The sequence below is a fragment of the Carcharhinus amblyrhynchos genome, chromosome 7 (genome assembly GCF_965287045.1).
Source record: "Carcharhinus amblyrhynchos chromosome 7, sCarAmb.v2.hapA, whole genome shotgun sequence".
In the NCBI taxonomy this organism is placed as follows: Eukaryota; Metazoa; Chordata; class Chondrichthyes; order Carcharhiniformes; family Carcharhinidae; genus Carcharhinus; species Carcharhinus amblyrhynchos.
Window position 1 is genome coordinate 102,227,763 of NC_137330.1, and position 17,509 is coordinate 102,245,271.

At 40.4% G+C, this 17,509-nt stretch overlaps 1 protein-coding gene across 7 annotated transcripts in view; it reads left to right on the forward strand.

The window, feature by feature from the left end:
- Positions 1 to 3,880: 3,880 nt before the first annotated feature.
- Positions 3,881 to 17,509, forward strand: part of sobpa (sine oculis binding protein homolog (Drosophila) a) — a 327,837-nt gene continuing 314,208 nt past the window's right edge. For all 7 annotated transcript variants that reach the window (XR_013887035.1, XM_080192849.1, XM_080192848.1 and 4 more), the window contains exon 1: positions 3,881 to 4,146. Coding sequence is in view for 6 of the 7 variants with exons in the window: in XM_080192849.1 (XP_080048975.1) it covers positions 4,051 to 4,146 (96 nt within the window). In the remaining variant the exon portion in view is untranslated. The remainder of the gene's footprint in view (positions 4,147 to 17,509) is intronic.

Genomic DNA, 17,509 nt, shown 5'->3' on the forward strand with positions numbered 1-17,509 from the left:
CATATGCTGATACTTCAGTGCATTAATTCAGGACTATAGCCTTGTTAGATATGCTGTGTCACATTCTGATGAGATGTTAAACCAACTGTCTATTCAAGTGGATGTTAATTAACCCATAGTAATATTCAAAGAAGAGAAATGGAGCATACTCAGTGTTGCAGGCCAACACTTGACAGCTCCACCAGCATCACCAAAACAGATTAGCCACTTATTTGCCTCATTTGCTGAATGTGAGATCTTCTGTAGGCAATTTGGCTGCCATGTTTGTCTAAATAATGGCAATGAATACACTTCAGAAGTAACTAATTGTCTGTGAGACGCTTTTTGGACACCACAAGGACAGAATACACTTTTTTTCTTTTGTTGGAACCAACAAAGATGATTTGTTTCCAGACTAATTGGGAATATTTTGTTTGAATTTTTGTTCACTGAACTTTTGTTCACCAATAGGGATGAAACAGAAATAATAATTAGGGCTAGCTACATTCATCTCAATTCTCATGATTGGAAAAACTTGACTGGGATCTATTTGGCTCAAGTCACCACAGTCTGTCTGCTTCATTTTCTCCTCAGCTAACTATTCTCTTCTATCATCTATAAAGGAACTTTCAACTATTATTTTCCAACAGTACAGACAGATTTCAACAAGGAAAGCATCACAACTAAACAATATCCCCATCTACTTTCCTTTCAGATTTTGGCAATGTGGGTTCTAGAGTAGTCAAAATAAATTATAACAAATCAAAGGGAGAAAAATCCGAGTGCCTTTGTCCAAACAAGTTCCTGACATCTTCAACAAGATTTTGATGGCATGGACTAAGTTATAAGATGTAGCTGATATCCCTAACCCTTCATCCCAGCCAACCATTAAACTGACTCAAAATTTCATCTTTGTAAATCTCCCTTTGACCCTTTGGGCAGTCTCTTTTTTTGTCTATTTTTAATCATTTATTGGATTTATGGGCATCATTGGCCTGGACCAGCATTTCTTGCTCATCTTTTCTGCACTTGTTATTATTCCCTGGTGTCCTTCATAAGTTTTCACCCAGCTCATTGAATTGAGAATAAATGTGAATGGGATAGCACGGTGGCACAGTGCTTAGCAGTGTGCCTTATAGCATCAGGAACCTGGGTTTGATTCCCAGCTTGGGTCACTGTCTGTGCAGAGTCTGCACATTCTTCCCGTGTCTGTGTGGGTTTCCTCCAGGTGCTCCAGTTTCCTCCCACAGTCTGAAAGACATGCTGGTTAAGTGTGTTGACCATGCAAAATTCGCCCTCAGTGTACCTGAACAGGTGCTGGAGTGTGGTAACGGGGGGACAGTCACCACAGGACAGTCACAATAACTTCATTGTAGTGTTAATGTATGCCTACATGCAATACTAATAAAATAAAAATAAAAATCCATAGTCAGACTAACACCATCATAATGTTTCATAAATGCCAATAAACCGCATTGTTTAAGCTGATGTCTTGAGGATTGCTTTTTATGCTATATATAATTTTACATCATACTTATAGCAAAACATTGATTCAGACATGCCATTGCATTCTTTCTAGTGTAGTAGTAAGAATAGTAAGAGTAACAGCAGAATGATTTCTCAGATTTACTTCAAAATCAATTACTTTTCCTGAGCAATGAGAGAACGTGCTTTTGTAACCCTTCAAATTGAACAAACTTTTTTCCTTCCCTTTTCACTTCTTTCCTACTGTCACAGATTGGGTAGCCTTTTAATTCATGTTTTTTTAAAAATCTTTTTCCTAACAGTAACTTTTAATGGAAAAAATGAACAAACGTCCTCATCGTGGGAATAAAAGGGACTGGAAGAACAACGTATGAATTTTACCACGGTAACCTCCATTGTTGTAGATGAGGAAGGTAATTCGGCTCATCCTAGTTCTGCTATCTTGAACCCAACCCCTACCCCAATGCAGCGCCCAGTAAATATTATTCAATGATTGCTATTGCTTCATTTTATTGAATACTTAGTGTGTGAAAGAACTTCCCAATATCACTTATCAGTTTGAACCAGCCGTATTCTCGCTATTTTCAATCTTCTGAAGTTTTCCCCTATGTTGCACCTTTTATCTTTCATATTTCCATAACATCACCTCAGATGCTTCCTTTCAACGCTTTAAAAACTCATGATTCTCCAGCCGTTCCTTGGCATTCAGAGCAGTATCGCTCATGCATGGTGTATCTTCTCGCACGGTGAACATATCTCCTATGTCATGGTAACCAGAATTGGAAAGAGTATCGAAGGTGTGGTCCGATCAGAACACATTATACAGTTTAAGCGTGACCTCTTCTGATTTGTATCTGATTTCTGATTTCTATTTTGACTAAAGTAATTCAGCGTTCGATTGATTTTGTTAACTGCTGGAGCGCGGTCCTGAAGCCACATTGGATGTCAAATCTGCACAGCTGATCACTGGCATATTTTCAAAATAATTTGCATCATCATGTCATGCATTTATCAACCAAGGGGAGAAAAGTTTGCTAAACAAAAACTTTTTTGTAAAGACAGCGCCCCTTTAAGGTCTTAAGTTTTGCTAAGAAACTGAATGTTAAGTGAGACAACATTTTATTACTTTCTGGTATTGAGTCATGAGCACTAACAGGATTTTGCCCAGTCTACTAGTGTTGCCGGTAACCTTGTACAGGTGTATATAGTCGCTTGCAACGGTAAACTTTGCATCGTTTTTATAAGGGGACACATCAGTTAGAATCAGATTATTAGAATCTCCCTTTTATAAAGGGACGCATCAGTTAGAATCAGAAAAATTCTTTACCATTTCATAACATCGGGTTTAAAGCTTCATGAAAACTATCCGGCAAACCTCTTTGTTTGCCATAGTCGAAGCAAGGAATGAGCCCGGGCTTCTGCTGACCCCATTTGCCATCTCTCACTTTTGCAAATCAGTGCTAAATGTGTTCATATTAATGAAGCGGCGCCTTTTTAAAAAAATCATTAATTGGCTGATTAATTGTAAAACTGTAATCGAACAATCTTCTGGGTGACCATTCGGGGGTAGGGACGGGGGTGGGGGGGAGGTAAACAGAAGAGGGGGCAGCTCACAAATTCCGAAGCACTATGGACCTCTCAGGGGAGTAGAGCAGCGCTCACTCAGCCTGGTCTGTGGCTGAGTCTGAGGCAACCAAAACTCTTCAGTAGATGGTCAGTCACGTTAGCCACTTAATTGTTATTTAAGGGGGGGGGGGCGGTGGGGGCTGGGAGGTGAGGAAAAGAGGAAATCATAGACTGTGCTATCGTTATGTTCCTTTTTAGCCACAGTGGGAAGAGAAGGAGCTGGAATAGACTGAGGTTGCAGCGTTAGGGTAATATCCTCCCGCCCCCACCACACTCAGTTGAAAAACAAAAGAAAGCCAAGTGTCTGAGTGAGGTGAGGGGGGTATGAATGGACAGATAGACAGAGGGACACGGTGACCTCGGGAACATGGCGTTGCTTTGCTGCTGTCAGGCAGTGTTGAGAGAGGATTGCAGGCTCCTCCCCTCCTCTCCCCTCCTCTTGCTTTCCCCTCCCTCTCTCTCTCTCTGGATCTGTCTGTGTCTGTGATCGCAAAAAAAAGTGGGCTGTCGGAAGGGGAGAAAAAAAGCAACGGCGTCTCCACCGTCTCGGCTGCAAACTCTGGGACAGAGGGGAGGAGGAAAGAGAGAGCCGGGGGGTGGCGGTGGTAGGGGGGGATTTAGTGGGAGGCAGAAGATGGCTGACTTGGCTGGCCAGCTGCAGCCCTCTCTGGTATTAGCAGCCACATCTCCACAGCCGCTCTCCTCACCTCAACAATGACAGGCGACAATTAAGAGGAGGTGGTGGTGGTGGTGGTTGTGGTAGGGGGGGGAGGAGGAGGAGGAGGAGGAAAAAGGAGTCAACAAAAAATAGAGAGGAAGGAGGGGGAAAAAATCCAACAGACTGACTGACTGACAGAAAGCCGCCGGCGTCACATTTGGGTGGGAAAGGAGGCTGCTGACAGCTGGGGCTGAGGGAGGGAAGCTCGCGGCGTTTCCCCCTCCCTCACTCACTCACTCACCATGGCAGAGATGGAGAAAGAGGGCAGACCGCCCGAAAACAAACGGAGCAGAAAACCGGCTCATCCCGTCAAGAGGGAAATAAACGAGGAGATGAAGGTACGGCTTCCTGTCACTTGCTTGAGAAACTGGGGGCTCAGGCTGAGAGCAATTGGTCTGTCTGTCTTGTCTTGTGTTGTCTCCAGCGTTTAGCAATAATAAAAGCTACTGCATCTGATTTGCAGGGATTCAAACAGCCGGGCTTTTCTCCTCGCCCCCCCCCCCCCCAATCTTTCAAATTCTTCCAACAGAAATGAAAACTGAATTCTGGACGTTTGTGCATCTTCCTCAGTTAACAATCACACAGCTAACGTGTATCACAATAACAAAATTAAAAAAAACAAATCTGTTGCAGATTTGGTGATCTATTGATGCTGGCTGGAGTTAGCATTTTCGTGCATTTTGGCGCTGTCTTTGTAGCAGTCAGTGGCAGATCTGTAATTAAATTGTCAAAAAGTGAGTTGAGGAGGCTGTGACTACAGTATCCCGAGTGTGTGTATGAAGACACCGACCAATCCTTCATTTTCATCTTTCTACCTCTTTTTCCCCAGTAATAATTCCGCACCCCCCCCCCCTTACTTCACTTCCAGCACTGCTGTTTTCCACTTTCCAATATCTGACTGGTGAAAAGACAGCTGACACATCCTTTCATCTTTGCATTAACTATTTTATTCTAGTTAAAGAAAGAATTCTCCCCTCCTCAATACCCCCCCACACCTCCTCCTCCTCCTCCTCTGCTCCTCCTCCCCGGGTAATTCAATAGTATTTTCGGCACAATGAGTTGCCTTCTGTCAGTGCCCAGATGTGTGAAGGTAGGTGTAAGGGACGTGAACTCCAGATGTGCGTGTGTTGGATTAATTGTTTCATTGATCGGCTATTTTACCTCTTTTAAGTCCTTTCAAATTTGTGAAAGGGTATATTGGCATGTTAATTATTAATACCATTATAATATTAAATTTGAAATAACAAAGGGAACAATGCTTTTTGACACAGTTCCCAGATATTTTATGGGTGGTCAAAAGATTACATTGAAAATTCTGACAACTCGACTGAAGTATATTAGTCACCTTTCTCTTGAGTTTAAGAGACTTCACATTGCATATTATCATCGTTTACCCCACTACCCAAATGACTAGAAATATGGACTGGGACCAGGATTGTTATATCTTGATAGAGCGCCTTGATTACAACTTTATAGTTACTTTTTGCACTGGAACTCTCGCTGAAATATGTTACATATTATTTCAGTTTATCTCAGTCAATTGAGCAATGCCGCCAAATGCCTTTTTTTGAGTCATAGGCGTTTGTAGAAATTCATTGAGATTAGGTGGAAAACGTTTGTTATTCACCATGTTGATTGTGGAGACTTTCTTCAACAATTTATCTAGAATCCAAGTGTGTGTGACATTGTACAGTCTGACTTAGACTTTTGTGGCAAAATCTTGCACATTAGTTTTCATCAAATAACTGCATCATTGAGCGGAGGCGTTGACATTTGTAATATAATTTTTAAAAAATCATAGCTCTTTATTGTGCGACTCTTTGGGGTTTAGGATTACAAATTAACTAATTTTAATGAAAACATGTTGCTGTGAAATGTTATCCTGGTGGGTATAAAGGCTGACTGTGCGGGATGGTTGCTAAATTCTCTGGGTTTGTTTTGTTTACTTTGGCTGCAGCAAGACTCAGCGGTTTGTGAGATAGTCATTCCTCTGTAACAGATGTTTGTCTGAACTGCAGAGAAAGAAACAAAAACAACATTGTTTGAAGTGGGAGCGAGGGGGGTGGGGGTGGCGATGGCGGGTGGGGGAAGGGATTGAAGGGGGAGAAACCGTACAAGCTCTGTGCCCGCCCCCACTCCCCATTCTTATAACACAAGGCATTTTCACTTTGTGAATGTGACCTAGGATAGAGGATTTTGGGATGGAGATAAGCCCTTGTTTTGTAAAGAAGTATCACTCCGGTAGCCTCATGATGATTTTGCAACAGCTATTCTGTCTAAGACAGTTTCCTTTCGCAGACATTAACATTCTCATAGACATCAAAAGATATTTTTTCTGAAGATGGATGTCATAAATCACTACCTTTGTTTTTCATGAAGCGGCGATACAGTTTAAAGTTGCAAACTGTTAATCGCCCTTGGTGAACAATCACACAAGCCAACTATTTGTACCTCTCGAAAAGTAAATCCTGTCAGAAAAGTGTATATACTTCAAATGTAATCGACATCTGTGACTGAAACATTCTTCTATCATGTATAATTAAAAATGTGCAAATAGGATTCTCATTTAATTTTAAGAACACAATGTTCTCTTGTGTGGATTCATATCTGAAAAACTAGAAGAAAGTCTCAGTGTGTTTCTTTCATTTGACTGACTTTCATCTGGACCAGTGTAAAATAACCATGGAAAGTAATCAGGGTAAGCTAAAAAGAAAGGAATGCATACAGCAATAGGCAGTCGACTTTAGCCTAAGCTGTAAAAACTGTAACACGAGCAGGCAAAGCAGATCAGCTTTCAAGCTTTAAGGTAAGAGAAAATGAAAGAGATGTGGTGGTTGGGGGGTGGTGGGGTGGAAGAGTTGGGAGCAGGGTTTGTGGGGGGGGTTAGAGCAAAGGAATGAGAGAGGCCATTTGGGAGGAGGAGGAGGAGGAGGGGCCCCTTAGGGTAACTTGGCTCAGGATTAGGGAATTTTATCATAGTGTACAGTGACCTACTCAAGTTACAGCCTAGGAGGGATCAAATTGCTTCCCTTGCCAGCAGAAATACAGAGGGATTGGTGTGATTTTTTTTTCCCCTCCTCCTATGAAGAAAAAGACCATTGGTATGAGTTGCTACATAATGTCTGTGTAAATACTGTAAAGCCATGATGAATGAGCCTTGAATATTGTACAGATTGTTAGTGGGGGGTGGTGGAATAGACATGTTTAGATAATTTTCAATATGTATGAAAATATGTAGTCTGACCATGATCATAACTTTGCATTAATCCATTGACATAGTAGTTAGTGAATTGCTGAGGTGTATAAAAAAAACTTCGCCAGAAGTTTAAGTAATTATCTGTATTTGAATAATGGTTTTCCCCAGTGATTTTATTACAAGATGCTGGTTGATGCATGATTGAAAGTCACATTTTACTCACCTTATGTAAAGGCCTATCTTTACTCCTTAAATTGTTTGGAAATAGAGTTAGTTCTCGTTCAGTTATTTTATTTTACTACTTTGTTTTCAAATTGAATTGGTGGTGATTGGCACAGGTCCCATTATCATCCAAAACTGTGAAATAAGGCTAGAATGAGAAGCAGAGCTGCAGATGTTGTAGAATGCATCTGTATCTTTGAACCTGTGTTTTTGTTACAGATCTGGTAATGGTATATTCAGTACTTGCACGGGAAGCAGTCTGGTATTCAATTATCCCTTAATTGAAATGCTTGGATTACATAGTGAAACAGATATGCTCTTTTTTGAGGGAGGGATGGGGGAAGGGGAAGTTACTTGTAGTAGCCCCATTCCTACCAGTTATCTCCTCCAACTGAATAAGCAAAATCCATCTGATTCACAGACAATTGTATGTCCATCTTTAATACTGCTCTCCGATCAGTTAATAGGAAATATCTTTCTGTGTGGCAAGAGAAAGGATGGAATCTATCTGCCTAAATATTCCCCAAAGGCAGATTACCAGTACCCTGTTTAGCATAAGAGCGAAATATGTCTGCTTGAGAGGCAGTCAGAAGAGGTTTGAATGTGAACTCTGATTGTATTCCTTTGGAAGGCCACCAATACTGCTGGAGCCTCATTCACACAGTTAAAACACTTTCATGTATGAATGATATTTGACTGTATTTGCACAGTGAAATAGTGGACTGATGGGATACAAACACTACAGTGATTGTCATACTGTTCAAATATGGTAACTTGATTGTTCTAAGTTAGGTGAATGCAACAAAAACCTCAAACAAATTAACAATATTTCAATGTTCTGAGTAAATGATTTTAAACACTTTATCAGGAGGTTTATATCAAAAGGTTATTTCAATGCAAGATTCCTTTTACAATCAAATTATTGTGTAAAATTAGCATTATTAAGTTTCTTGATATCCCTAATTGTGGTATTTTTGTTCTAGTAGAGAAAGCTGACGACTTAGTTGGTAAATGCATCATCCAGGCTGGTACAGAGTAGAAGTTTCCAGGTTGGATTTTTGAATTTTGCAGACTTAACTGTCTTAAACTAGTGCACTGTTAGTACTGGCTTTAACAAAGCAGAAGGAGCTGGGGGGAAATTCACCCCAAGGGCTGCCACTCTTGATTGTGGTCCAGTACACTGAGCATCCTAGTAGAAATTCACTAAAGTCAAACTACTGCTGCTGCTAGGAAAATATTTGACGTTTGATTAAAGTTAACCAGTAAAGGATACAAAACTACAGAGGAGAAGAGGAAGTCGAAGGAATAGTCCAAAGTGGAGACGCCTCAAAACCAAGTAAATCATTAATGTCAGATTATCAGTCACAAATCAACTGTGTACCTGAGGTATTAATTCACAGCAAAAATATAAACCTGGTGAAAAGGGCAAGTGGAGTCTGTGGCATGCACTGCAGGGGACAGCACTTCATGTTTTAATCTTGACTTTGCTGCCCTATTGCAATTGATGTAACTCTTTCAGTCACTGATTGTCTTCGATTATCATTAGAATGATTAAGGTGTGCAGTGCCTGAAAACTGCATTTTTGTATTCTTGTATAGATTGCTATCTTACCCAACTTGATAACAATACAAGCACACAGTGAAAATGTAGCTCCCTCAGGCATTACCATGAATGCAGTGCTGGTTCTTTATCCTTAGGTGAACTTGGTATTGAAATATTCTTTTTCTCCCTTCTCTCATACATTTTCTGTTTGTTTGTTTGCCTTTTGTGCCTTTCTGTTTTCCTATGGATCTGCTTTATCATGTTGGTACTAAAATCCAAATGCAAGCCAAATCACTTTGATGGTGTGTTAATATGATTCTTTGCATTACTCTCAATTTATCATTTCAAATTGCTTTTACAACAAAGGATAGCCTTGCAATCACAAATCCTTTATCCAAATGTTACACGATTCAAAATGCTCTATCTAGCCCTTATTCATGTTTGCAAAGGCAAAACCTACTTTATGTTGCAGAATATCATTTTGCAGTTCATGTTAATGTGGAAAATTTACATGCTTCTCTCTCATGTTTCACTCATTCCCACTAATTGTTCTTCTCATTCCATCTTTCTGTTTTTCCCTTCACCACCAAGCTGGCTTTGCGATGTGTGTTTTCCTTTGTCATTCGCCCTCTCATGAGAGAATACCAGACAACGCCATGGAGGCTGCACAACCTGAGTAGTGAAAGGGGCTGTGTTAAACTGCAGGCCCTGTTGTTTTAGGAAAGCACTTGGTTTAGAGAAACAAAGGATTGCCACCTAAGACATCTTTTCTAAGGCATGACAGTGGCGGGCAAGATCTCACAAAGGAGACTCCTGCCAAAGCTATAGCTTCAGAAATTGCTGGTTGAGTAAAAACAAGGACATGGCATTTGCCATTGTTAGGGTATTAACCCAACCCTCCCCCCAGGAATCTGTGGTTAGGAAAAGTTGCCCTTGCCCAATTACGCCACTGTTAGCAATGCAGCTTTGGTAATGCTACCTTGCCATTAGCCTCACCATTCTGTGACCTGGAATTACTGAATTTGCACATTTAACATGAACCAATCTCACCATAGCCATTTAAGGTTGATAATTTTTGTCAAAAGGATTCTGCTAATGAGACAATTTATGGTCCTAATATGGCATACAACTTTGGAGGCCCAGAAAGGGAGCAGTGAAGTTGGAGTCTGAGGCAGGTAATAAATTAACCTTCGAGGATTTTTAATATTTAAATTAGAAATGTACATTTCTTTCTTGCTTTCCCTTTGTTTTTTTTCTCCCTTAATCCAATGCTTCTTTCCCTCCCCTCTCTTTCTGTATCTAATCTGACCAGTTCACCCTAGGTGTTAGCCTCCCCATCATTTCTTTCTTTATCTGAAACGCCATGGCTTAAGATAAATAATTGGGCCCACATTTGAAATGTTGCAAATGAACCAACTACACCATTATCAATCAGCATTGCCAGCAGTTTGCAGTGCTACATTAGCTACCTCATCCTTCAGTTTGTATTAATCTAATTCATAGTACTCATTTTAAGGTTTGCCATTCAGCTGTTTCTGGGTCTTGACTGTCACCAGAACTTTTCAATGTTACCTGCACAAAATGTTTGAATTGCTGTTGAAAGTGCATTCATTCAGTACCTAATTGCCCTAAAAGGATATTGGTGAGTCCCTTTCATGACCTTCCTCAGCCCTTGTAGTGATGGTGTTAGGTAGGGAATTACAGAATTTTGAACCAGCAGCAATGAAATGGTGATATATCATCCTGACTTGGACTTGTGCTTTGGCAGAGAGTGGGACTTCTTGGAGAAATGCTGTTCCTATGCTATTGATATCCTAGTCCTCCCCATTGATAAGAGGTTATGGGGCTGGGACTTGCATTCAAAATGAACTTGGTAAATTCATGCAATGTAATCTGCAGATAGCGCATAATGAGGCCACACTGCTGTGTGTTAGAGGAGGTGGATTTTGAGTAGATGTTCCGATCAATTTAACTATTTTTTCTGGATTGTGTTGAGTTTTTTGGGGTACTGTTCATGATTTGTATCATATTCCTGAGCTAAGATCAAGCCCAAGATGGGGTCCTTTCTTGTCAGCTTGCCAACCAAGCTATTAATATTGCTGAAACGAAAGCTTCTGGTCACTGGTGATCTCCACATCGGCAATGATTTAGCTATCTTGATACCATTGAAATTTGGAGAGAGGTGATTGGGCTTTCCTTTGCTGGGAATGGTCACTATTTGACATTTAGGTGGAACAAATGTTACCTGGCCTTTGTCAGCCCAAAGGTGGAGTTTAGTATTGTAGAATCATCTGTGAGGAGGCTGTTTTATGATGGAGGATAGTTGGGCTAAGGATGCTGCCTGAAAACATTCCTGTGGTGATATCCCAGGAAAACGATAATTGCCATCTAACAACCAGGACCATAGACTCCAACTGCTTGTTTTTGCTTCAATTGCATTGATTTCTGTTTTGCTGGGGCTCCTTTGTGCCATACTTGAATGCTACCTTGATGTGGTAGGCAGCTACTCTTAACTGTACCCAGGATCCATGCTGGATCAAGGCTGTGAAGTATATATCTGAATTGTCCTGGAAAAACTGGAACCGGTTGGTGAGCAGGCTATTGGTGAATCAGTGATATCATATGCCCCCTCTGATGACTTTACTAATTACTGTTAACAACTTTATTGACTGCTGTTTACCTTACTAATTAAGGTAAATTGTCCAAGTAACTTTCTGCTTTATCTTTTGTTTTGGGCGGTTCCTCTCTTTTAGGGAGGTGCCACTTTTGAGTTGTTCATAAGCTAAGTTGATTTTGTTTATTTGGTTGGATGCAAAAAGACCAAGTAAGATTTATTCTCCTTTTTATGGCTAGGATAGTGAATGATTACTGTCCAAGTAATTCTGTAGATGTCAGTTTCATGGCTGGGGAATGTGCCCGGTTCTGGTGTGTAGACCTTCAACGGTACTGCTTGGATATTGTCAGGGATTGTAACTTCTGTTGTGTTCAGTATACTCAGCTACTTCTCAATGCCATGTGGAATGACATAAGTCAGGAGTGCAATGGAATATTCTCCACTGGATGAGTATGGCTGAAGAAATTCAACAACATCTAAGACAAAGTGCCCACTTGATTGTTCCCCCATCTGCCACCTTAAACATTCACTTCCCCCCGCCATTGACAGTGGCAGCATCCACAAGATACATGTCAGCAATTCACCAATGCTCTTTGACAGCATCTTCCAAACCCGTGATGTGACCTTTACTACCGAGAAAGATAATGACAGCAGATGTACGGGAATCTATAAATTCTCTTTCAAGTCACAGACTATCCTGACTATTGCTACTGGTTCAAATGCCTGGAATTCACTTCCTAATAGTACTGTGGGTATAACTACATGAAATAGATGGCAACAATTCAAGAGAGTGGCTCACGCACATATTCTCAAGGACAATTAGACCTGGACTACAGATGTTGGTCTTGCCAGCCACATTTATGAAAGAATTTTTAAAAAAAATCAAATAGACAAGACTAATAATAATATAGGGATGATGAGTCTTGGGCTTGCAAATACTTCAACCTAATCTTTTGTACCAGGCTTCTTGAAAGATGGAGATGTTCATGGAGGTAATTATCATCAGTAGTTTCACTAAGTTGGTGCCTTTTTCAAAGGCACAGTTGGTGCTGCTCTTGGCACGTGTGTGTCTAAACTCCCCATTGACCTGGATCCCTCAGATGGTGATGGAGACTGAGTTAGAAGAGATCGGTTGATGTACTTTATTTCTTCTTTTGTCCTGGAAATGAAATGGTAGGACAGACAGTTACTGTTGGATTCTGGATGAAGGATCCTTCTTATTGGCCCCTTTATCATCAAACAGTAGGGACTTGACCATTGAAAGCCAGCTTGACTGGACATACTGCTGGATGTGTCACTGGGTGTTTATGAAGCCCAGCTTTTGCCATTTGTGAATCAGTGAAGATCAATCGCGAATTGTCTTTGTGAAAGAAGAGGCCAAGTTTATATTTTAAATGCTGATTTGTGATCATATGGCCACAGATTGTGCTGTCTATTATTCTGTTACTAAGCCATTGTACCTCCTGATGGTAGGTGACTTCCTTGACCTTGTTTGATGCAAAGCTGGGAAATTTTGTTAGACTCGCCGGTAAGCCCTGCCTGGGTGCATACGTCTGAGTCCCCATTTATCCACTGACAAAATGTAAATACTGAAAAAAAATTTAGAAAATTCCAGGCCCACACACCAGCAATAAGAATAGGACTGAGTCACCTGGGTTTCAATGGGTAGATAGCTGGGGCCATAATTTGGGCATTCTGAACTGGAAATGGTTATTTCCTGCTGGCTGGTTGATTAGGATATACTCGCAATGGTGAAGGAGGAGTTTGGGGTGTTGCTTAATAGATAGATATAATATTAGCAATATGACTGCACTTTGATTAGTCTATGGGATGTTAGTAAGGAGGATTCAGCAGATTCAGCTAAGGTTGTCTTAATATTGTCGTAGCATAATGCCTGGACCATTGCTGCTAGTTTAAAATAATTATTATCGAACTTTATGGTGATTATGATACCTCTTGAGAGGCCCATTTTGGAGTTACCAGATCACTTTCCTCACTCATCCAGTTGGGATTTGATGGTTTTCAGTTTTCATGGCCATATTTCACCACTTACCATGGTGGCATTTGAACCCATGACCTCTGCTAATCTGATCCATAAGCACACTATACAAACATACCTGATCTGAAAATGGTGCTTATGAATGATAGACAGATGGAGAGGAGAAGATATGAAATCTTAAGAGGAAACAAAATTTGAAAAAGAATTAAAGTTGTGAAAAATATTTTTTAAAATACAAAGGAGAGAAATTTTTAAAATGGTACAGAATATATATAAAATTGTTTAATATTTCTCTTACAAGTAATAGCTTGTATTTTTCCAAGACTTGTGGTTAATTATATAATGAAAAGAACAACTGGTCTTAGTTGGCTTTATTCATGTGTGGATATCAAAAGCACAATTCCTTATGTCCTGATTTGAAAATTTATCCACTGACAAAATGCAAATACTAAAAAAAAACAGCCATTTACAAAATTCCAAGCCCACATACCAGCAATAGGAATAGGAGTGAGTCACCTGGTTTCAATGGGTAGATAACTGGGGCCATAATTTGGGCATTCTGAACTGAAAATAAAAATCACAATCAATTTAAATTCTAATTCTGCTCACTTTGCACCTGGTGTTCTGCAGTTTGCTACAAGATAATATATTGTTGGATAATTGCTGCTGCTTTTCCCCATATGTCACTGGTAAATACTAAACTGAATGGCAGTTAGTTATTTGCAATGATCAGGAAGCCTGTTCAGTGCACCTCAATCACTTGGGAGGTTAACAGAAATGTGAATTAATGTTTTTTTTGATGAATGCTGTTGACTTCAAATGAATACATTGCTGATCCAGACATTCCATTGATCTACTTCATATTCACTTCCAACACTTAACAGGCCTAACCCAGGTTTCAGACACTTCTCTAATTATTCTTGCTCCGATTGCTCACAAACGCAAAGCGTGCCATTTATTTTTGTACACTAAGAAATATCATTTCAAGAACAGTTGTATTTCATTGCAGTGATTTAAATGAAGCATGGTATGAATTACAAACTGGTATTTGTTTGAGTAAATCTGATTCAGTTCAAGCATGATCCTCATCCAAGCACTTCTAATTTTGAGGAAATGCGGTAATTATGTGTAATATAAAAGTTTGTAGATTATCTCGTTTTCAGTCAGAACCATCTTCAGATGTACTCATTAGGGACTCTCAATTACTATTTTGATTTTTTTTTGTAATATCTCAGATTCTCTGTTTGTGTCTGAAGTCCCCATGTTGTGATTTAGGACACTCAATGTGGTGCAGATGTTGCATAGAAGTGGGGTGGTGGGGGAAGATGGAATGGAGGCCAGCTCAAAATGCCAGAGTATGGTGAGAATCTTCTTTGTAACCATAAACCCTGCCCCTCCCCGACCCTGGTGATCTTTTGGTCAAAATTATGTCAGTGGGAGAGGTGCTGAATAGTGGCTCAGTACTTTTAATGCTTGGAAAGTAGAATATTGTCACATGACTTATTGACTTAACAGTCAATGGTACTGAGGCACCAGCAAAGACCTGGAACAGGTTATTTATTTGGTTTCTGTGTTTTGAAAGCTTCAGTGTGAACTTATTACATTGGGAGGCAGTGGTATAGTGGTGTTGTCAGTGGACTAGTAACCCAGAGATCCAGAATTATGCTTTCCAGACCCGGGTTTGAATCCCACCACAGCAGATGGTGAAATTTGAATTCAATTAAAATCTGGAACCGAAAGTCATTAAAAACCATCACTAATGCCCTGGGAATTCTTCCATTCTTATCTGGTCTGACCAACATGTGACTCCAGATCCACAGCCATGTGTTTGGCATGGAAGTGGTCTAGCAAGCCACTCTGTTCAAGGGAAATTAAGGATATGTGACAAATGCTGGCCCAGCCAGTGATGCCACACCCCACGTATAAATAAAAACCATGGGGTTTCACAGAAGTATTGAGCAATTTATAACCCAATAATAACTATTCAAATGATTTAGATGATATTGGAAATTGCAGAAGCAACTAGACATGTCTTTTTTATATTTTTGCAACTTGTTATATTTTTGCTTTCTTTTTGTCAAGAGGTGGAAATCAAGGGTTATTTACTCTGCCCTGTTAGGTACACAAACCAAAGCTGGTACTTTACTGTTTGGTCCAGAGGAATACATGGTACATTGCTTTGTGCAGTGCTACATGGTATGTACAGCTCCACAGGCATTCAGGCTCCAAATAAGCTTCATCCCATACTTTCGGATCTAATTATGTAACAACAAATCTTCTTATTCTTTTTCATGTGTTCATCTGGCTTCCCTTAATTGCATTTATGCTATTCACCTCAACTACTCCTTGTGGTAACAAATTGACATTCCAACCACTCTCATGATAAAGAGGTTTTGTAGGATCATAGAATCCCTACAGTGCGCAAGAGGCCATTCGACCCATTGAGTCTGCACTGCCCCCGACAGAGTAATTCCCCAGCCCTGTTTCGATAACCTCTCATTTCCCATGGCTAATCACCCTAACCTATACCTCTTTGGAGGCTAAGGGGCAATTTAGCATGGCCAATTCAGCTGACCCGCACATCTTTGGACTGTGGGAGGAAACCAGAGCACCCTGTTGGATTCCTGTTGGATTTTTTTTACTGACCGTTTTGGGGAACAAAATTAATAAGTCACTTTGGCAAATGTAGGTTAATTAAGAAAAACCAACGGAGTTGTTCAGGCCACATCACGTTTAACTGCCTTGCTTGAGTTGTTCTGATGAGTTAAGAATTGATGAGGGCAATGTTGTGGACGTGGTAAACATGGACTTCCAAAAAACATTTGACAAAGTGTTGCACAACAGACTTCTAATCAAAGTTAGAGCTCATGGAATGAAAAGGACAGTGGCAGCATGGATACACAATTGGCTGATAGAGAGAAAACAGCAAGCAGTGGTTAATGTTTTTGTTTCAGACCGGAAGAAGGCTTATGTTAGAGTTCCCCATGGGGCAATGTTAGGACTTCTGAAGAGAGTGCAGAAGAATGTAGTGTTACGGTCATATCCAGGGAGTAGATAAAGATCAAGAATATCTCTCAGTGAATTCCTCCTTCAGACAGCCAGCACAAACACATCGTACTGAATAGCCTGACATATATTAACTACCTAGACCTTTGATTTGATTTATTATTGTCACATGTATTAGTATACAGTGAAAAGTTTTGTTTCTTTAATGCCATACAGACAAAGCATATCGTACATAGAGAAGAAAAGGAGAGAGTACAGAATGTAGTGTTACAGTCATATCTAGGGTGCAGAGAAAGATCAACTTAATACGAGGTAGGTCCATTCAAAAGTCTTATAGCAGCAGGAAAGAAGTTGTTCTTGAGTCAGTTGGTACGTGTTCTCAGACTTTTGTATCTTTTTCTTGATGGAAGAGAGTATGTCTAGGGTGCATGGGATGCTTGATTATGCTGGCCGCTTTTCCGGGGCAGCGGGAAGTGTAGATAGAGTCAATGAATGGGAGGCTGGTTTGCGTGATGGACTGGGCTTTGTTCATGACACTTTGTAATTTCCTGTGGTCTTGGACAGAGCAGGAGCCACACCAAGCTGTGGTACAACCAGAAAGAATGCCTTCAATGGTGCATCTGTAAAAGTTGGTGAGAGCTGCAGTGGACATGCCAAATTTTCTTAGTCTTTTGAGAAAGTAGAGGCGTTGGTGGGCTTTCTTAACTATAGCATCATCATGGTGGGACCAGGATGCTGGTGATCTGGACACTTAGAAACTTGAAGCTCTTGACCATTTCCACTTCGTCCCCATTGATGTAGACAGGGGCATGTCCTCCACTACGCTTCCTGAAGATAATGACTATGTCCTTCATTTTGTTGACATTAAGCAAGCGATAATTGTCATCACACCAATTCACCAGATTTTTTATCTCTTTTCTGTACTCTGTCTCATCGTTGTTTGAGATCCAACCCACTGTGGTGGTGTCATCAGCAAACTTGAGAATCAATTTGGAGGGGAATTTGGCCACATAATCATAGGCATATAAGGACTATTGTAGGGGGCTGAGGACACAGCCTTGTGGTGGCACTATTTGTCACTTTTTGTGGATGACATGAAACTTAGAAACATTTGTGAACTGT